General features: G+C 41.5%; 1 protein-coding gene across 1 annotated transcript; it reads left to right on the top strand.

Annotated features, from left to right (window-relative positions):
• Nucleotides 1-3,105: 3,105 nt before the first annotated feature.
• Nucleotides 3,106-14,100, top strand: AKAP5 (A-kinase anchoring protein 5). Its single transcript, XM_017651213.3, has 2 exons — nucleotides 3,106-3,997; nucleotides 6,547-14,100. Exon 2 carries the CDS (start codon nucleotides 6,805-6,807, stop codon nucleotides 8,086-8,088), a length of 1,284 nt encoding a protein of 427 aa, XP_017506702.2. The 5' UTR covers nucleotides 3,106-3,997; nucleotides 6,547-6,804; the 3' UTR covers nucleotides 8,089-14,100.
• Nucleotides 14,101-22,206: the final 8,106 nt, after the last annotated feature.

The following is a 22,206-nucleotide window of genomic DNA, read 5'->3' as shown; positions in this document are numbered from 1 at the left end:
CATTTAGGCCCTGTCTGCACAGAGCTCACTGTTAATTGATATTTTTTCTTGTAGTGTCCTATAAAACCTCATTTGGAATTGGACATGATATGAGAATTCAGTTTATAAACAAGGGAAGAAAGCAGTCTATCTCTAAGGATTCAGGCTTCCTCATACCAGTAACCACCATGCAGGTTTAAATACTTAATATTGCTAGGACTAGTGAACACATTGTGGGAGGGAAATGTTATAAGCCAAAGATTATAAACAAAGCCCCAATGCAGTAAGTAATCCAAATTGTTTTTACCAGGTATTGCTTAGAATGAATGGACCATTGCTAAATAATTTTCCTAAATAGAAGTAAAATACGCTGTCAGTAAAATTTCTAACAATACAACTTGAGTTTTCAACTTCACAGTACATCTGAAGAGACCTTACCACAGCAGTTTGAGGTTCATCTTGTTTCTTATGGCTGGGTAGTATTTAAACAGTCTTCTCTCAGTAACACTTAACCATTGTTTCATGGTTTTTGCTGTTGCAAATAATTGAGCAGTAAATGTTCCTTTATCATAGGTATGTTTTCAACTTAAGTGGAAGCATCTATTGGATAAATTCCTAGGGGTGGAATTGCTCAAAGAGTGACCTCTAGCTTCAAAATGAGAGCTGACATTTGGTTGGAGATGTATAGGGATAAATTATAATAGAACAGGTCTGTAAATTAGGTTTTTATCTCCATGTTACAGAAAGGCAAACTTCAAAGTTGCACTGCTACTGCCTGCCAGATGAACTTGTTAAGGTGATCTGACTCGAAACCCTCTGTACTTCACCATCATTCTGCCTGTCTGAGCTCATCCTAGAAGGCAGCCCCTGCCAGGTCGTACAGAGATGGACCTCCTATTTGTGACAGCTGGACAGCTTCACCCATTTCCTATCCCTTCAGAAGGAAGGGATGATAAGTGGAAGAAGCAGAGGAAAGAAAGACGGAAGGCTGCTGAGTAGTTACTGATTGTATGAGCTTTGTGGAATTGAGTCTTCAATCTGTGATAAGTTGAAGGCATAAAGGGCAAAAAATAACTAGGCTAATTGGAGACCTACAGCAGCATTAGTGCTTGAGGTGCATATTATTAGCATGTGTTGCCAGAAAAGGTCCAGTGTCTTCATCTTGGGAGGAGGAGTCCTTCCAGATGACTGGCTTCCCTGACCCCAATCTTACCCTTCTTTAGTTCTCATGCCTTCCCTCCCCATAGTCATAATGTTGATAAACACACTGCACCTTCTCTGATCTACATCTCAGAGGTTGTTGGCCATGTACTGAAGATGTATATACACACTTAATCCAAAAGAGGCAGCATTTACGTGCTGTAAGTAAACAGACTGCAACAGAATTACTATCAAGTTTTGTTGGCTGGTGCAACCCTGATGGTGCCTAGGAACAGATCAAACCACCAGAGAACTGGGGCCACAGATTTATTTAACAGGGTATCAGGGAAGGGAGGTAGAAGGTTCCCAGAAGGTCTCTGAAATGTTAGAACTAATTGCCAAGGCATTATGAACCATTTTTGGTAGCTAGAGGCTCAGGCTGTGGGTGGTTAGCCACTAGGATGTGAGAAATGGTACAATCAGTAAAGAGCACATAAATATGAGTTCAGATAAACTTGCAAGCTGTTATTGGTGTACTGTGTCTGGTGATGTTAACAAGATAAGCCGTAGGTAGGGTAATTTCTCATCAGATTGGAGAGAGATATATATAGCCTGTTTCTCATTATGTAATGAAAAGCTGCTAATGCAGAAGCAGACAATGATATGGGTAATAGCTTACTGTCACTTAAGTGTGTTCAGGGGTGACAGGATTCTTTCATGATGAGGTTCTGAATACGTTTCTTAAAGCTCAGATAGGGCATTGGTTCTAGTCATATCCTAAAGAAAAATCACAGTGCAGTATTCTATTTATAGTACTATACTCTGAGTGTGTGGTGGAAATCAGAGATGAGCTATTTGTAATACACCTTAAATTTGTCCTTCAAATTCAAAATCAATTCACTTCTTCCTCAATCTACCCTTTGGGTCCCTCTTTCACTGCTTTTTGCTTAAGAAAAGCAAGTTGAATAAGATCTACAAGTCATTAAGGTGGCCTTTATTGTTTTAACCTTTCCCTTTCATTTCCAACGACTTCCTAATAAGACAGCTATTCTCCCTGTCTTCAACTAGATAATCTTTTTTTTTTTTTTTTTGGCTGGAGTTGTTGCTGACTCCCAGGTTGTTCAATGTGGGGAAACTTGGATCTCAATGAGTAAATGCATCTCAATTTGTTATGAGTGTCATGGATTTCTTTTGGCTTGTGAAGTTCAAAGCTGGCAGTCAGGGTTAGCAATCCATCTGGGAATATAAAAAGGTACTTGCACAGACTAGTGTCTGCTGAATAAACAAAGATAAAATGGATTCTTAATTCTGACTAAACTAGATGCTTATAGATTTTCTGTTTCATAGCTCCTGTCTAACTTTTAACTGTAAATTTAAGATCTTGACAAATGAGATTCATCTTTGCTTTTGCGTCCTAATAGTTCTTTCCTTATTAAGTCTCAGTGGAAACTATAGAATCTTACAAAGGTAAAATATTCCTGGAGAAACATCCAAAAATGGATAACTGAGATTTCCTCTCCTAAAGATCATGATCCTAGTAAGGAAAGAAAGCACTACTCCTTTTCAGTAGTTTTTTGCTCCACCTTAATAAGTTCTTCATCTGGATGCCTGCCTAGGAGGGGTCAGAGGAAGAGGTAGGGACTGTGCTTCCTGCAGGACCTCTCAGCTGGAGCTCCCAGGAGTGCCCTGGCAGGTAATATTTAACCCAAAGCGAGTCACTCTCAGTCTTCACAGCAACACTTTCATTGATGTTAATGAAACCAATGCACTATGTGTACAAGTAAATGTTCGGGGTACTTTTTATTAAGGCTAACAACTTGCTTAGATACTCAGAGAATATATGAAAACGCACAAGCTGCCAGTCAAGCACGAGGGTAGATGTTGCCTGTGCCATTTGCTCTGACTGGGACTGTAATTTTGAGAAAAGCTGTCTCCAGTTCTCTCCCTGCCAACCACCTTCCCCGCGACCCGCACCCCCACCCCCACCCCCGGCTTAATTGAGAGGGATAATTGAGAAGTTAAGCAGGCATCCAGGAATATCCTAGAGGGAAACGTGGATAACTTGTAGGCTACTTCAACTTATTCTTGTAAATACATATGGTATAAAAGATGGTTGGAGCTAGGTTCCTGTGCCCTTCTGACCTCATTTGCTCACAGGGTGTACATCTGTATCATCTGTCCTCTAGACTAGGAAGACAAGGGTCTGGGGCTCAGCCTTCTGAGATCCCATTTGACAATGAACCATGATAACCTCATTACTTGATTAGATATTCAAGAGAATACATGAAAACACAGCACATTACATCCAAACCCACTATTGGGAAAGTTCTGGGGTTTTTTGTTGTTTCAATTCATATATGTAAATTTATCTCCAAACAAACGAGATCTCAATCTGCACAGTTTCGAATCCTACTTTTAACACGTGGTAGCTCCTCTGTGCCTTTAAATATTCTGGGTTGGTGGGGGTGAATTTAAAATGGGAATGCCTAGAATAGTTTTAAACCGGATTTTGCTACCTTGCGTCTCGCTTGCCTGGTCCCCTCCACAAGTACCGGCCCTCCTCGCGGTGGTCCGCCGCTCTCGCCCGAGCGTGGGGGCACCGCGGGGATTGGCGCCTACAGGGGGCGCGCAGCCAGGCCTCCCGCTCCCCGCGCCCGGCCCCGCCCCGTGCCCGCCCGCTCCCCGCGCATTGGTGCCGCCGGCTGCCTGTCTCCGCGCTCTGGGGAGGGGGCACCGCCCGGCTGCTGTCCCTCTGCAGAGGGCTGCTCGCTCCGGTTTCGACCGTGGCTTCCCGGCTGCCGGGGCGCCCGGGCCCGCGAGCGCTCCCCCGACCTCGGCAGCAGGGTCGGCCAGGGACCCCGAGACCCCGCAGCCCTTGGTAAGCGAAGGACAGCTAGGAGGTTGCGGGGGAAGAGTGTCGGGGCCAGAGCCTGGTCCAGTGACCACGTGCGCGGCGGAGTGGGCGTGAGGTGCGGGCTGGAATGCGGGTCTCCCAAAGCCGGCCGGGGTAAGAGCCCGCAAAGTCGTTTGTTCGCAGGGACCCTCCAGCCAGCGCGACCCTCACCAGCTCTGCTCATCTACCCTTTTGGTATTACAGTTCGATCTAGAAGCATGGGTTGCTTTTTTCCTTCTTCATCCTTTTCTTGGGGAAACGCGATTTGGGTTCCTAGCCATTATGACTGTGCTTGAAGCTGGGTTATCTGTTCCACGCCCCCGGCACTTTCCTTTTTGAGTACTTTATCCGGCGCTCTAGCTCCTGCCAGAAGGCGCGTGGAGCCAGAATGAGACGCCTTCCTCTAAGAGGAAGCTTCGTGGTCCACATCTGAGCTGGGAGAGATTCACTGCTCTTCTCGGGAAGTGGTTGGTCTTTGCCTCCGTGCTTCTGTGCTCAAGGGAAAAAGAGAAGGGGTATTTTCTGTGACATGTCTTGCGATTCTGTCAGGAAATGACAAGAGAAATTTTAATGTCAGGAAATTTTTAAGATTTCTGAGGCAGTAAAAACTACCCTTGCATGTTAAGGACGAATCATTTGCAGTCTGACATTCTGCAAAGTTTTAATGTCTGCAAGACTGCGTTTTCCTCATTTCAGTTAGGTTTTTGTTTGGGTGTTTTATTTCTACAATGTGATATTATGCAATCAAGTGAGCTTCTCAAGCAGTTGTCTTTGGGCGGTACAGGTTAGCTTCAAATGATACATTCCTAAACAATCTGATTTCAGTATTTCTATTAGTTATACCTCCTCTGGTTAATAAAAACTCTCAGGAGATCATAACTCACAAGAGGTGAAAAGACTTAGAGATCTATAATCAGCTGTGGTTCCAGTGCTTATGGAAGTATTATATAAAGAGGGACCTGTAAGATATTCATATTTTAGTTCTATAATTGTCCTAGGATGACTATCTTTCTGTCAGAGGTGTGAAGTACACAGTGCCTAGCCTAGGGGAACATTTACTTACACCTTAAGCTGATTTTTGGAGTTCCAGTTCCTGTGGTTCATAGAATCAAAGGCAACCCAAAAAAACCTTCAACAGTGAAGGATTTACATGAAAACAGTGCAAGGAAAGGCTGTCTTTGCTTATTTTAGGACATCCATCTATATAGATGATCTCACATCTCTCTTCACTGGTACCATGAATTAATTTTAATATATGCCTTTGTATTTGTATATAACTTCAGTTTGCCAGTTGCATAGATTATCAATTTATATTTTGGGTTTCAAGTTAGTTCTAGAATTAAGAAAATAAAATATGAAGAATTTCAAAAGCTTGATTTAAAAATAGCAAGAACTCAGCCTAGTCTTGAATTATGAGTTGATGGACTTGATTATGGTTAAATAACCATTAAATAATTTAAAAGTGTTTTGACTAGTGAAGCTAGTGTAGAACTGCATCTCCAAACCATTTTTCTGATGAAGCTCTTAAAACCCAGAGCATGGGCTTCAGAAATAGGCAATCTTGGGTTGAATCTGAGCTCTGCTACCTACTAGCTGTGTAATCTTGGGCAAGTTGCCTATCTCTCTAAGTTTCTGTTTCTTCAATTGTAGATGGTGATACCACCACCTGCTCACTTTGTAATGTGGGGAGGACTGGAGGTGTATGTAAAAGTGCTCAGCACTTGCTCAATAAATGTCAGCTATTATTATTCACTCTTACTGACCTTCCTTCCACCATGTGCTCATTATGGAAAACGTCTGCACAGCAGACAGGAAAAAAGTCAAAATTATGTAACTAAATTTAAGAGTGGAGAATGACAGTAATGTTAAATTTCCCAAAGTATGTATGAAAAGTAGCACCTCCTTGATGGAACACACATTTTTAGAACAGAAACCTTATGGTATAACAGAAGAACACTGAAGAGTCAAAAGTTAGTTCAAACTCTGGCTGTAACCTCATCTAACTATATGGCTTTCGGCTGGCCAGCTGCCTGCTCTGGAGCTCAATTTCTTCATCTGGCTGGACCTGAATAATCTCAAATAAACACCAAGATCCTTTGCAACTTCAGAATTCTTTATTACATGTAATAAAAATTACACTGGCTTGCTTATCACCCTTTCATTGTTGTGTTTTGTTTATTAACTTGCAACTCAGAGTCATAAACGATTCATAAAGACAGCACAAGGAAAGACTTGATAAACTAGTATCAGATTTCCAGAGTAATTCAGAATGAAATTTTAACAAAGAAAATGGAGCAAAACAGATTCAAGTTGAAATCTTTTTGCTAAGGCAAAAGTAGATTCACATTGAATGAAACATTTCTGATAAGGCTAAAGTAACCCCCCCGCCCACCCAGTTTTTATTCTCCAGTCATTTCAGGAAGTTATTATATGGGAAACATGCCTGGTTGAATCATATACATTCAACTGAAATAGTCTCTAGAAAACAATAGGCTGATGGTGAAATAAAATACTACTCTCTTTTCTCTCATCAGGTTGACCCTTAAATAAAACAAAAATCTATCCAGAAAAGGGCTTTCGTGAAGAAATTAAAGAAATGAAAGTAATAGAGAAACTAGGCATTTGTACCCTGGAGAAACCACCTGAAACAGCTGTATGGATTGAGACAAAAGGAGTGAATCCATCTGGAAGAAATTTTCCTTAGCATGATATTTTTGCCCACTTTTGTCATAAAAGGCTGCTAAGGAAGAGAGAATATAGTTTTCTAGAGAAAGAAAAGGTGTACTATAAAAATGGAGATGACAGATTCTGAAATTCAAGTTGAAAACAAGGATGAGAAGAGACAAGAAGTTAATCCTCAGGATGAGAGGCAGGAGGAAAAAGCATCAATGCTTTGCTTTAAGAGAAGAAAGAAAGCAGTCAAAGCAACGAAGCCCAAGAAGGGCTCCAAGGCTGCTGATGTGTCAAGGAAGTGTCCCCCAGAAGCAGGCGCTTCTGTTCAGCCACAGCCAGGGGGGGCCTGGGCCTCAGTCAAACGTCTTGTAACACACAGAAAAAGGTCAGCTCCTTCAAAGCAGCCAAAGCCCTCCGAGGCTAACGTGCAACTGGAAATCAATGCTGAGGATGCTGAACTTTCTAAGAAAAGGGCGAAGTCCAGACTTAAGATTCCCTGCATAAAATTCTCAAAAGGGGAGAAAAGAAGGAATCATTCCAAAATTATAGAAGACACAGACTGCAGCCTCAAAGTCCAGGAAGAGGCTGAACGTTTGGATACAAAAACTCCAACCCAGTCAGATGACCGGGCAACGAAAACCAAGTCCACCCAGGGTGTATGTGAGGATGACTCACAGAAAGGGGCTGAGGAGGTCTGTGAATCAAATGTGAGCAACAGCGTAACTTCTCCCCGGGAGAAAGTGATTTCAGTAGAACTTGGGTTCGACATGGGGCATTCTGCTGTTCAAACAGGAACACTAGTCCTTGAGAAAGACATTGAAGTGATTGAGGAAAAACATAGTGTTCAAGCCCAGCAAACAAGCGCACTTGAAACTTCAGAAACAGAACATGAGCTACCAGTGGTTTCTGATGTTCCTCACTCACCCGAAATCCCAGATGAACAAATCATGGATGAAGTCAGAAACAGTATCCAAGAAAGTGGACGAAATCTGAAAGATCATGAAACTAGAGAGTTTGTAGCTGAAGACAGTAAGCCAAAAGATACTGAATTGAGTAAGGAATCAGATTTTAAAGACAATGAAATCAATGCAGAGAAACCCAAACGAGAAGAAAGCAAAAGAATGGAGCCAATTGCTATTATTATTACAGACACTGAAATCAGTGAATTTGATGTTAAGAAATCTAAAAATGTCCCTAAGCAATTCTTAATTTCAATTGAAAATGACCAAGTAGGGGTTTTTGCTAATGATAGTGGTTTTGAGGGTAGAACTTCAGAACAATATGAAACACTCTTAATAGAAACAGCTTCTTCTCTTGTCAAGAATGCTATCCAGTTGTCTATAGAACAGCTGGTTGATGAAATGGCTTCTGATGACAATAAAATAAACAATCTTATGCAGTGACTTAATTTCAAGATCCTGGGAGGGGAAAAAATGCTTAATGATGAATTATTTTATGTATCTGTGCCATTTCTTTTTCAGTAACATGAGAGATTTATCATCTGTGGAATTTAAAGGTACAATTCCAGCCCAGAAGTGCTAAAGAATTAATCAAGTTGATAAAACCCTCCATACTACTGAAATGCAGTAACTTCTGGATTGAAAGAAGTCAGTTCCCACTGTAATGCAAGGTGATACATGGGAATTGCTAAAATGGGACATGGAGATTGGGGTGCTCAGGGAAGGAAGATGTATTTATTGAGCACTTGTGGTATGCCATAAACTCTTCAATGTTCCCTGATATCATAAAGCCTGGTTTATTTTAGCAGTTCAATCCTGTGTATAGGTTAACATCATATTCATTTTTCAAAACTTTTTATTTTTACAGTGCACTTTTACATTGTGTAAAATGGTGAATAAGGTGAGCTGCTTTTGTGAATGTGTGATGTATAGTTGTTACAGTCCTAGGCCCTAGTCTTACCTCAAGAAATAACTATTTTCTCAATTTCAGCAGGATGTGCGGAATATGCATATTTGAATTAAATGTGAGTGGTTTTCTTGTCTTGCTTAAGTCCCTTAGAAAAGCCATTCACAAATTCTTCAAGCAGGCTATTAATTACCAAGGACAAAGGTGTGACAATAGGGAGTGCATTTTCCCTTTCCATTTTTCTTCTTCCCCAGACAGACCAGTATAAACTCATTTCTGCATGGGATCACCTGCTGAAAAGGTCAAAACCCAAATCAAAACAACAGCAATAAAATTAAAGAGAGTGACGATGAGACATATTATTTTCCACCCAGAAGGCAAGCTTCCCAAGCACCACACTCTTAAAGATGACAGAGGGAGGGATTTGTCTTAAGGATCACTTTTCTAGAGACCATATTCATCAACCTCTCCTTTAAGTGACGAGAGTGGGTTCAAAGCCGACCTGGTAGTAAAAGTCCTAGGAAATCATAATTTAGTGAAAATACTCATTCTTGACCAAGAATGAGCCAAGTACATGGATGAATAGAAAGTGAAAAGTTATTGCTAAAGCACATTCAGTATTTTTATTGTGCCTGTTTGTTGACAGACACTGATAAAAAGTGTTGTACGTGGATATTGAAAATGAACTTCATAAGTATTTTATCCAGCTAATCCCTCACAAAAAAACCTTAATATAACAAGGGCTTATTTGCATTTTATTCAGTTATTTACATTGTTGACTTCATCAATGATTGTTGTATTTTTTGAAGAAGAATTCCATCTTCCTTTGTGTGAAATGGCTGTAACACTAAAACACACTTCCCTACCTCACAGGCTAGGGTTCATATTGTACAGTCCCCCACTTCCAAACTGAGTGACAGTGTTACTCTGAAAGTAGATGGAGTAATAAAGAACTTTCACTGGAGTTGTAAAGTATTTGTTAGAGTATTTGTACATTCTTGGAGAAAATAATGTGCACTAGAAGATTTTTAATGATCTGGTGACTTCTTGCACTATTTATGGATTGCATGTAGATGTCCTAATTTGCTCTACAGAATTGCTTCTTGCTGTAAGTACATATTAAGACCTCTGGCAGAAAAACCTAACTGGACTTTGGAACTGAACCAAATAATGGACATTATTAGCCAGCTTCTTTCTGAAGTGCAAAAGTATTCCCAAAGCCTTTCCTCAAGGGAAAATGTGTATAACCTTGGGGAGAAAAACCCTCCCAAACCCTTTAGTTTAGCAAAATAAAAAGTGGCTCTTTTAAAACATGATCCAAGAAATCCATTTACTTTTAATCAAAACATTTTTTTAAAAAAGACTGCCAAGTCAGCCTCCTAAAAGTAAAAAAATACTTTTTAATATTAAAAAAATTCACTACATGTGGTGCTAATTAACTTAGCTACCAGCAAAAATCATATTTAAAAGTGAACAATTTAAAAAAAACCTGATTAAAGTTGGTGCATTTTACAGTCTTTTGAAGAATCCTGTGTTCATTTACTGCAAGGATGGCTCAAGCTAATATACTTGCCTTGTAAGTTTTTGAGTAATTTCTCATGAATGAGCACAAAGTAGAACACTTAACCATTACTGAAAAATTTTGGCAGATCTATTTGTGAGTTTTAAAAACATATTAAGTAAATATGTATAATACAATTTTTTTTGTTAAGGAAGTAAACATTTTATCTAGTCCTAGGTTTCTACTTTTTTTCACTGTAGTTTGATGTATATTTGGTTGGAATGTACCATAATTGATTGTTTTTTGTAATGAGATGTGTATTCTACTTGCATTCACTCTTAAGTGGTTTCTCCTTAATCTTTTCTACTGAGAATATCTGGTGAATTAAATAAGGATTCCAGTTTGAAAAAGGAATCCAGAAATTAATTGGTCTCAATCTGCATATATCTGCTACATGGACAAATCCTACTACAATGAATTCTAAGGTGATCCAAATTGTTTTGTTATGAAATAAGCAAGAATTAGATAACCTAGGAGTTTCTCATATTTTAAAATAGTATTTATTTAAAGCAGTTTGACCTTATATGCAAGGCATTAAATGAATATAAATTGGTTTTTATTCAAGTCAACCCTTTGACAATATTAAAGTGATCATTTGAAAGGTAATTTAGTAACTCCACATTTTCATTTAAATTTGCTGTGGATAAATGCTGCTTTTATTGAACATTTATTAATTAGCTGGCATTCAGTTTCTCTTTGAACTCACAAATTTACAAAGCTGGTTGGTTTATCAGATACTAATTTTTTCAGCATGTTATCATCCCTCTTTTAAGAGTCAATTTTTATTCATTTTGCTTTACAACTCATGAATATGAAAATCCTCCTCTATTTGATGTAGCCCTATTCACTTAACATTTTCTCAAAGTACTTTATAGGATACAAAAATAGTACCCAGTAACATTTAAGTAAAAGCAGCAGAAAACAAAAGAACTTTCTAACAGAAATTATATTCCCTGCCACCTCCTCCACCTCAAAGAATAATAAGCATGTGGCACAAATGGAGTTCTTCAGGAAAGCTGTCTGCATAATTTTCTTTCAAGATAATCTATTTGACAGTACAAAGTTTGTAATCTTAATTGGTCTACTAGTTAGTGGAGTTTTAGAAACTCTCTGATTTATTTCTGAGAGGTTTTGTTATTTTGCCAGTACATGTGAATAGCCTTCCTGCTAAAGGCTTTTAGAAATATGGATCATGAAAGGGCACCAGTCAAATCTGGCTTCTACATGCAATCCAGAGTTAAATTCAGAAATTTCTAGCTTCGAGTTGCCTTATTTTTTTATAGTTAAGAATCTTTTTTTCAAGATTGACAGCAGAATTTTAAAAATAGTTAGGCTTTAGAACCCTATTGTTTAAAAAGATCATTTTTAATTGTCCACTTTATTCAGATATGTAAATTCTACTTTCTAATTTCATCTGATATTCAATGAATTAGGGTTGATTTTTCTGTTAGTCATGCATTTTTAAAAATCCTTATTTAAGGTTGAGAGTTCTTTAGGTTCAAATTCCTATGATATTTTGCTATGTAACATGAACTTTCTTATACAAATTCAAATTTTCAGTGAATAGTACATTTATGTTACATTAAAAAAATTTTTTGTAATAATCCATGTATAGTTAACAAAAATTAAACAGAAAGAAGCTACAGAGAATTTAGATGTCCTTATTAAATTCAGTTTGGTTCAACATGCATGGGATATAACAAGCCAAACATTCTTTGATAAAGGGGACGGACAGGCTCCCTGCCCTCTAAGAGGTCAACCTAGGGAGCAGCAGCCACAGGAACTGGGACTGGGGTTCAGGCAAAGAGCCACAGGCAATGCAGCATGAGTACCACAGAGGGGAGAATCAAAAGAGAGCAAGTCATTTTGCCTGGTGTGGGCAGGTGATCTTCTCTATATAGGGGAAGTTTGAAAGCTCTGTTACTAAATAGTGTATCTGTTCTGATTTATGAACAGGTGCAGAAAAAAGCCTGCATAATGTTATATATTTATAGTAGTTCTTTGTCTGTAAAAATGTTAAGTAGATGAGCTATTATGAAAGTAGAAGTTCCATTTTGTATTTTTCATTAATATTATTGCTATATTACTATGGACCAGATACTAATACTGAATACGACTCTGTAGAAAAAGGTTTCAACCTGAATTAATATATGTGCTGCCTATTATTACACAATAAATGTTATGTTGGCTCATGTTTATTTATCCATATCTTTTCAGAGAAACGTGATATATTACATTTATTTCCTAAACTATAAAGATCACACCAATGAAACTACTGAGTTTGCACCAGCAAGAGTTCCCTGCTGATTGGGTGTTGGACAAACTTTACAATGATGTGCCTAAAAGAGCCCACCTCCAGCAAAGAGAAACACAAACACCAGAATTTGAATTCAGTTTCACTGACCTAATTCCCTCTAAGGGGCAATTCTGACTTTGATGCCATCTATCACTTCGACAGAAGTGTACTTGTTTTCATCACCTCTTGCTATACTCATTGTCTTTTCTACATTAACTGATGAATTGTCAATCTTTATGGTTTTGCTAAATATGCAATCTCATGTGAAAATGCTTAAATTTTCAGATGGTGTCTTGCCAATGGGTTTCAGCCCTGGGCAAGTTCACTATGGATTCAGTGTGCCCAAAGAAATTGACAGCAAAACGTTCTTTGGTGTGAAACGGCTTATTACCCCGCCTGTTCTCCCGGTGGTAGGGTAGGGTCGAGCACTAGCGTCTCTGCCTCCACCAGAGCACTGGGCTGAGCTCTCTATATAGCACAATAATAGCTTATTGCCTAAAGGTGTGGAAGTGGTAGCCTAGCAACAGGCCAGTTACACCAGTTACATCATCAGGTGGTTTAAGTTCAGTGAGGATCCTGGCCATAGGAACCCCAACTTCCCCACACTCCACCCCTCCAGGATTCTCACCTTACAATCTTCATGCTTTCAATCTTCCGCATGGTCCTGTGCAAGAAAGCTGGAGCACTGTAACCAGATTCCACAACAGCAACAGAAGATATCAACAACTTAGAGATAATAACAAAAGTTAAGATACAAGATTTTGATACATGAAACAAAAATTATAATAATCCTCAAGCCAGAGGAGGTTCCTAATAACAAAAATTATAATAATCCTCAAGCCAGAGGAAGTTCCCAATCCACAAAGACCTTAGAGGCGATAAGACACGTTTTAATGACACCAAATAGGCAAATCTTGTCCATCAGGTAGGATGCATGCAAGACAGTTGTCCTGTGATAGGGTAGCAGGAAGGGAGTCTCTTCCAGTAGTATAGCATACTTTTACTCCTTTCTCCATAGGGGTATATATAGTGCTACTGGAGGTGCATGCACTGGCTAGAATGATAAAACAAAACTCCCCAGTAAGATGCTCTTACTTTCTGGCCATTCAGGATATACTACTGTGACCTTTGGCGGCCACTAGGCTGTTATTCCAGGAATACACAGGAGGCCAGCTTCCAGGCCTTGTCCCCAAGGTGCCAGGAGAGCCAGCCATCGGTCCATGTGTCCAAAGGTCCAAGGCCATGTCCACTCAGTGGAGTCTCCGGGGTTCAGTGCAGTTGGTGCTGGCAGCAAGATGTTATTCTGGTGGCCAAACCTCGGCTTCAGTGATTCTTCCTTGGTTTGTACTTGCAGTTGTATAGGGGAGGCAGCCATATGTGTTAGCATGTCTACGGGGCTTAGGGCTCCCTTTCAGGGTCTCTCGTTCAAATGCCATAGCATGGTCCATAAGCAGACTGACCATCCCCGCAGACTATTAGTATCCGGCTTTAGTCTGGATTTTAACAAGCCACTGTGCCTCTCTATCATGCCTGCTGCAGTAGGATTGTATGGCACATGAAACTTCCACTTGATTCCCAGCTGTCGCACCCATTCTTGCAGTGCATGTCCAGTAAAATGGGTGCCCTGATCACTCTCAATCACCTGTGGTCGGCCATAGGTGGCAAATAGACACTCCAGGCCTCTTTTGGTTGTCTGCTGGTCTGCACAACGGGTAGGAAAAGCAACCAGGAGTCCAGTAGCTGTGTCCACACAAGTCATCGCATACTGATATCCTTCTGACACAGGTAGAGGACCAATAGTCTATATGACGAGGGGTATAGGCCCCTTAGCTATTGTCCCATGTTGCTGTGGAACTCAGTGTAAGTCCCTTTTGGAGCACATGACACACCCCTGCCTGCCAGGCTCTACTAACTTCTTCAAAGGTCAAAGGCAAGCCCCACCGACAGACTACAGCCCACATTGCCTTTTGCCTCGCATGCAACAAACACTGGTTTAACCATTGGGCTACATCAGAGGCAGGCTTTTTTCTAACCAACATATCTGGGCCAATTTATCTGCTTCATCATTTCCTGGGGATGCCAGTGGCAAATGACCTGTCACATGGTATACTGTAATTATTTTGGTCTGACCACAGGCGCATTAAGTCTTGCCACAATTCTTGCCCCCGAAGGGGTCAATGACCAACCAGCCAGTTGGCATGGTACTAGGTTGGTAGCCACAGGGTCAAGCCCTGATAGACAGTCCAGCTGTCAATGCAGACAACTATAAGGGAGGGCTCCTGGCTGATCACAAGCTACACCACACAGCCTGCAACTTTGCCCATTGGCTGCTCTTCCCCTCACCATCTTCCATCCACATTGTCTCAGTCTTAGGATGGAAAGCTATGGCCCTCCATTTTGGAGGCTGCCCATGGCTGGAGCCATTGTGTACCATGCACCTTTGGGTGTAGGGGCTCTTCCCTCCCAATAGGGACTCTCTGCTACTAATGGTTCAAAAGCAAGTTCTTCCTGCTTTTCACTAGTATATGTCACTGGCCCCAATAAGCACTGGAGTTCTTCACTCAAGGGGCTACTAGAGAGGGCACTATGCTGTAGGTAAGAACCTCACTTGGCCAGTGTGGGCGTTTCTGCCACACCACTCCTTGGCTTTTGGGTCCAGTCTCGTACCCACCCCAAGATGGGATAGGTGGTTATTCCCTTTATCGAGGCCATTCCAGTGTTGGGTTCTGTAGCCAGCAAGGTGTGATACACAGCAGCTAGTTGTTTTTCTATCAAAGTGTATTGTACCTCTGCCCCTTTCCAGAGTTGTGACCAGAATCCAATATGTTGGCGAGTTTGTTCAAACCACTGCCAGAGACCCCAGCCATAACCGTCTTCAGTCACATGAACATCCAGCTCACAGGGGCTAGATGGGTATATCACACTCAAGGCCTGCACAGCCTTGACTGCCCATTTTGCTGTAGTAAAGGCAGATGCACATGTTTCATCCCAGTCCCACCTGACGCCCTTTCGTACCAACCGGTGTAAGGGCTTTGTGCCAAGTGTGGGATAAACACTCTCCAGTAGCCTAGAAGATCCAGAAACTCCTGTAGCAATGCTACCGTTGTAGGGGTAGGAAAGGCCTGGACTTTATCTATAACGGCTTCTGGTATAACTTTGGTCTTACCAGACCAGACGACCCCCAAGAATATGACAGACAAACCAGGTTCCTGAACTGTGGTACTGTTCACAGCCCATCCTTTCTCCTGCAGATGTTGCAGCCATCTAGGTGCTGCACCTTCTAGATCTGAAAGAGAATCGGACGTGAGCATGACATCATCAATATAATGGTACAGCCGCACCGTTGGCAGTTTCTCCCATGTAGCCAAGTCTTGGGCTACAAGTCCATGACAGATGGTGGGGCTGTGGAGGTATCCCTGTGGAAGGACAGTGAAAGTCCATTGCCATCCTTCCCATGTGAAGACAAACTGTTACTGACTTTCCTGCTCAATGTCAATGGAAAATAAGTCATTAGCAAGATCTACCACATTATGGTATGTCCCTAATTCATGGCTGAGGGTATCCATCAGGTCTGCAATAGAGACAGTAGCATGCATAGGGGGTATGACTTTATTCAGTTCTCTGTAATCCAGTCATTCACCAGGAGCCATCTGAGATGGCTTTTTTACTGTCCACACGGGGGAATTGAAAGGACTGTGGGTGGCCTTTATAATACCCACCTTTACCAGCTCCTGGGGAGTTTCTCAATCTCTTTGTGCCCTCCAGGCAGTTTTTATTGTTTGGTATTAGTCACACACTGAGGCACAGGCAAAGCTAAGGGCGGGTGCCTAGCATGTCCCCTTAGAACTGCCTTCACCACATGTACGCTCAGTCTGAACTCACCTGCGGTGGTCTGCAACCACAGACCCTGCAGGATATCAATCCCCCAAATATACTCAGGGATAGGAGATACATACACAGTATACTCCTTTAGGGGTAGACACCCTATTCCCAAAGGGATTTGGGCTTTTTTCACTCTGATAGCCTTCCCCTCATATCCATCAATGATAGTGAGGGTCCCAGGGAACCACTCAGGGTTACCATGAATCAGTGAACATTCAGCCCCTGTGTCCACCACAGCCAGGACACGTTGTATGTTCACTGGGGACCAATGGATAGCTATTTCAACATGTGGCCTCCAGTCCCCCACTGGACCCTCAGGGAAGATACCTCGACCTTCCCCTCAGTCAAACCATGCTCCCCAATCATCTTCCTGTGTGGGCTCAAGTGAGGTTGGCTTGTTCTCCAGCAGGAAGTCTTACAAACACACAGGCTGGACTTGAGGCTCTGTCTCTGACCTCTGCCTCTTTGGTCTTAATGGCTGGAACTGATGATATGGTTTCAGTTGTTGCCATAGCTCTAGTAAGATACTATTTGACTTCCCATCTAATTCCCTTTCATCTGCTCCTGCCCGTATTAAATCAACCCACATCTGGGTCCTCATAACCTTCATGGGGCCCTTTAAATTCTTCTTGTAAGTAGTAGACCTTATTACTTTCTGTGTTCTCATTGCTTCAGCCTCTCCTAAGTCTGCTACTGTACATGTCACCTCACTTATGGGATGCCCTAAGTAAGGGGAAAGAATGGCCACTAGAGACCCAAAGAGGGATGTGGGAGCCATTTGAAGTATAATATTTCTCATCCCAGTAGTGAAAATCTCTTCATCTGGGCTATAATTCTCTGGACTATAAATGGCATTTCTTATGCTTAGCTCTTGTAACACCTGTTGGAGCTCAGCATACATCTGCCATCTAACAGGAGGGGATGGCAGATCACCCTGATTGGGCCACACAGCACGAAGTGCAGCCATAAGCCAATCGAAGAGGGAGTGACTCCCTGGGGTCTGATGTGCATTTTGTAATTGCTGCAAGGTGGGCTACACTGTCAGGGAAGACAGTTTTCCCATCTCTGATCCTGACAGAACAATTCCATCCACCCCTAAGTCCCACAGACACAGGAGCCATGCTGATAATTGACTCCGAGGGCTTCTGTCTAAACTGGGAGCCCAAGCCCACCAGCTCAGCCTATAGGGGGGGACCATAGAGTGCTCCACGACCTGGGGAAGAGGCTGCTCCTCTCCTTGGGGAACTTTCAGCTGCTGGGTCTTTGTTTTCTTTACAACCACTGGGCATGCTTTCAATATAGGAGGGGGGTCAGTGCCTCTGGCACCACCCCTTCATCCTTCCCCAGCTCCTCCATTTCCGGGGCTGATGGCACCTTCCTCTCCCCTCCCCCGAGTGCCTCCTCTGGTACAATCTTTACCTTTTCTACTGTGCCTCGCAGCAATGCTAGCTCAGTCTTCAGCAGCTCTTACCTTCACCTCAATGCTTCACAGCTGGTGTTCTCATGCCACCTCCATCTGTGCTTCCCTCAGGAGTTTGTTTTTTTCCTTGATAGCCTCTTCCTTCTTCAGAGCACCTGGCAGCGCTGCTGTCTCTTTCTGTAAGGAATCTTTTACCTCTTCAATGGCACCTTGCTGCTGGCGTTCTCGTGCTGCGTCCACTCACATCAGTGCCATTTCTTTCTTCATTGAATCCACAGAAGTTTGCAGCTCGCATTCTCATGCTGCCATTTCATGGGTTTTTTTCAGGAGCATGCCTTTCTCTTCTGTAGACTTTTTTAATACTGTGAGAAGCAGCCAACCCACAGTCCCCAACTGCCTCACGGGCACTGTCTCTCAAAAGACCTTACTATACCAAGGGCTACCCCTACTGCCTCAGGTGTCACCTCCACTTGCCTCCAGTCCTGGGGTGGGGCCCAGTCCTCTAGGAGGCAAGCCACCTCAGACCACATACCCATTGGGGGACAGTTCAGTCTCCCCATTCACAGGGGCAGCCTACTGAAGCACCCCTCCCATAAGGGTGTCTTTTTCCTTGGTCAACAATGAACCCTGATAACTTCCCAATTGTCTTGCCAATGGGTTTCAGCCCAACGCAAGTTCACTATGGATTCAATGTGACCAAAGAAATTGACAGCAAAACATTCTTTAGGGTGAAAAGATTTATAATCGGCTTGTTCTCCTGGCGGTAGGTCCGGTCAATCACTAGCGTCTCTGCCTCTGCCCAGAGCACTGGGCCAAGCTCTATATAGTGCAATAACTTACGGCCTAAAGGTGTGGAAGTGGTAGCCTAGCAACAGGCCAGTTACATCATCAGGTGGTTTAAGTTCAGTGAGGATCCTGGCCATAGGAACCCCAACTTCCCCACAGATGGTACCCACGAAGGCTGGGTGTTTCAAAAGTTCTGTGTTTACTAAGACGCTGATTTTATTCCTCTAATGTTGACAACCCTGCTTTTTTCTTAAGCACAGCCCAACAATAATAACTGGGCTCTACAAAAGAGTGTACTTTCCAAATCTCAGGACCAATTTAAAGTTGATCCTGCCTTAAAAGTCCTAAAACTAAACCTTGTTCCAAAGCAAAATGACTTTATTAAAGTACAAACACAGTACATGGGGTATTTAGTATTTCACATTTTGCAGAATTTAAAAATTCTTACTAAATCATATCTTCTAATATAAAAGAAAGACACCCTGCCTTTTGCAAAACTTGTCCTCATAGACAATTCTGCTAATTCCTTTTTAGACCTACTGTTAATGCTGAAGTCTGAAGTCTCCAACCCCTTGGTGAGTACCAACTTTTCTTTTTTTCCTGAAAGCTTGAGATCACCAGGGATTAAGTTCTTGAAGTTAGGAAAAAAAGTGAGTACAGACAGTTCATGACTTATGATGGTCTGACTTTCAATTTTTTGTCTTTTTGATGGTGCAGAAGTGATACACATTCAGTAGAAACAATACCTGGAAATCTGAATTTTGATCTTTTTCCAGGCTAGTGATACACAGTAGGATCCTCTGTGGTGCTGGGTAGCAGCAGTGAGCCTCAGCTCCCAGTCAGCCCCTCCATCATGAGGGTAAACCAATGCACTTACAACCATTCTGTACCATACAACGTTCCTATTTTCACTCGCAGTCCAGTGTTCAATAAATTACATGAGATATTCAACACTTTATTAAGAAATAGGCTTTGTGTTAGATGTTTTGCCCAACTGTAGGTTAATGTAAGTGTTTCAAGCACACTTAAGGTAGGCTAGGCTGAGCTAGATGTTTGGTAGCTTAGGTGTGTAAAATGCATGTTTGATTTATATTTTCAACTTATAAATAATGGGTTTGTTGGGACATAACCCCACTTCAAGTTGAGGAAGATCTGTATATGTGTGCTTGTACATGAGGATACTACACATCCCAAAGAAAATCCTCAGCAAAGCTGGGCACAGGCACCATGAACACTTATTGGAAAACCTAGGCGAAGGGAGGATGGTGCCGTGGCCCCCAAGCCTAGAAAACATCCTAAAACTCGTCTCTGTAAATCCTATCCTCACAGCAACAGTTGGGATAAGACACATTTTTCCCATAACTCATTTGTGGCTGAACTCAACTAGGACTTTTTGCTTTACCTTGATCTTTGTGACAATGCATTTATGGGGCAGGGATGAAGCTTTTATACACTTTTCATAGTATTTTTTATGGCCATAAAAACCCAGGCCTTCCACTTCTGCACTCCTGGGAGAGGGGACACAGGGTGACACAAGTGCAGATGCAGTCATTTGTACACTTGTACTTGAAACTTCTACTCCCCAATCTGTGTTCTGACATCTGTACCTTCAGGTCACAGGAGGGTCAGGTTAGTGTCTCTGGATCACATCTGTGATCAATCAATCAAAACCAGTGCATCTACAGACATCCACACTCACATCAAATATCCTCAATTTGCATATTACAATGTAGAGGGTCCATGTAGAATAGCTATTGGCAGCATAAAAACTTAGAAATCACTTATCTTTAAATGGTTCATCCAGAACAGGAGTATTTTCATCCTTCTGAACTGAACTAGTGAGAACTGTCCATCCTTGCACTCTGTGGAAGGCTGAGATGTACAGAATGACAGAATAATTGGTCACTGCTCAATTCAGTTGAAAAAGACAACCTGACTTTCTGATCTTTTATCCACATGCCACCAATAGCCTTAATCAGTAGTTTTGCTGACTTCAGAGTGATTTTGCTTAGAAATAAATCTTTTTAGTTTTATTTTTCTTTTATACCTTAAAATATCGGGTTGATATGTTTTTTTTGACCTGTGGAAGGTTTAATAGTAAATGATAATCACTGTAGTTCACTAAGTGCTAAGTCTTTCTATATTTATCTTGGTGGTCTTAACTTTTTTCATCAAGGCCTAATTTGCATACAGTAAAATCCATCCTTTAAAAACTGCACTATCCATAAACATGCTTAAGTGTGTGAACCAGGAAGTACTAATTTTTTCTGGTTGATATCATTGTTCTTTATACCATGTGTGTACTTTAGTTTAATGTAATCTCCTGGCTGCATCAGTGAAAATTGTCACTTGCTGCAGAAATTCAAAGTGCTTCTTTGAAATTAAGTGCTTCTTAAATACAACATTTAAATCAGGATAAGGAGAGGAAGGGCTGTGCAAACTGTACAGCCCAACTGCATAAGCATCATTTGGTGAGTGGTGCCCCCTAGTGTTATTGTGCATAATCTGTATGGCCAATATGCCGCGGCTCTGAAGACAGCCACCAGTTCAAGAGATGAGCATAACTGTGGTGATGTAAACAGTGAAACAGGATATGTTTAAAATAAAAAAAGGAGTCTTCCATTTATGTGACTTTCCTCCCTCACTTTAAAATACTGTGATAGAGAGGACAGGAACCACTGAGCTGGGAGCACCAGACTTTGCACACAGATGAATGAGGGGCAGTGCTGGGAAATCAGAACCGGTCCAGTAAAAAAAACACCTCATTCTGCTGGAATCTTTGGTCTGTATTTTAAAACCTTTCCCTTACCTTTGTAAGTGTTATAACCTTTTTCTAAAGAACCATGACATGCTCTTTAGATTTTCCTCCCTAGGAGATCTGTAGATACTACAAATGCCAGTTACCAAAAAAACATGGCTTGGAAAAAGTATCATTTGGCTTAGAAAATGCGGCAGAGCTAAATTCACAAGATCTCATTCCTCAAAGGTCTGTTTGGCACAAATCTAACATGGGCAGTAATAACACAGATCAGACAACAGGTAATAACGGCAGCTGATGAGGCCTCCTTCCCAGGCTTCCTTCCTGCACAAGCCTCCCCCAGTGCCCAGGAGGGCAGGGGCCAGTTCAGTTGTGCACAGAACACCTTTCACACCACTATTCCTTCAGATTTCTGACATGAAAGGACACCATGATTTTCCAATAGCTTAAGGAAATATATTTTATTTCTATCATTTTGACATATAACCAAGTTGTTGCAATGAATAAAGAACACCAGTTTAGAAAGTCACCAGAAAAAGAAAGTAAATACCAGAAAAAATAGAGGCCAACCTCACAGATTGGGGTTGTGAAGAAAAGAAACAAGAGGCAAGAAACAAGGGAGTATCTGCCCACATGTTCCCGGTTTTATTTCTTGGGCAGGCCCCAAAATGGAGGCTGATGCCTAATAAGAAGAACAAATGTGGCTGAGACTAAAGTTCCAAGGTCTTACTATTAAATATTTACCAGAATCCTCAGAAATACTTTATATAATAATCACAATGAATGTGCTATTTTAAAGTTATTTGCTGTATGTACACACACAATTCATATATATATACATATATAATTAAAGTTTATTTCTCACTCATATCACAGTGCTCGCTGCTGTATTTACCTGTAAATTGAGAATATCTTGATCAAAGAGGGATGGTAAGATACTGCAGTACTCAGT

Source organism: Manis javanica, chromosome 8, assembly GCF_040802235.1.
Source record: "Manis javanica isolate MJ-LG chromosome 8, MJ_LKY, whole genome shotgun sequence".
Lineage (NCBI taxonomy): Eukaryota > Metazoa > Chordata > Mammalia > Pholidota > Manidae > Manis > Manis javanica.
The sequence above is the reverse complement of the archived record's forward strand: the minus strand, read 5'-3'. Positions and strand labels throughout refer to the sequence as shown.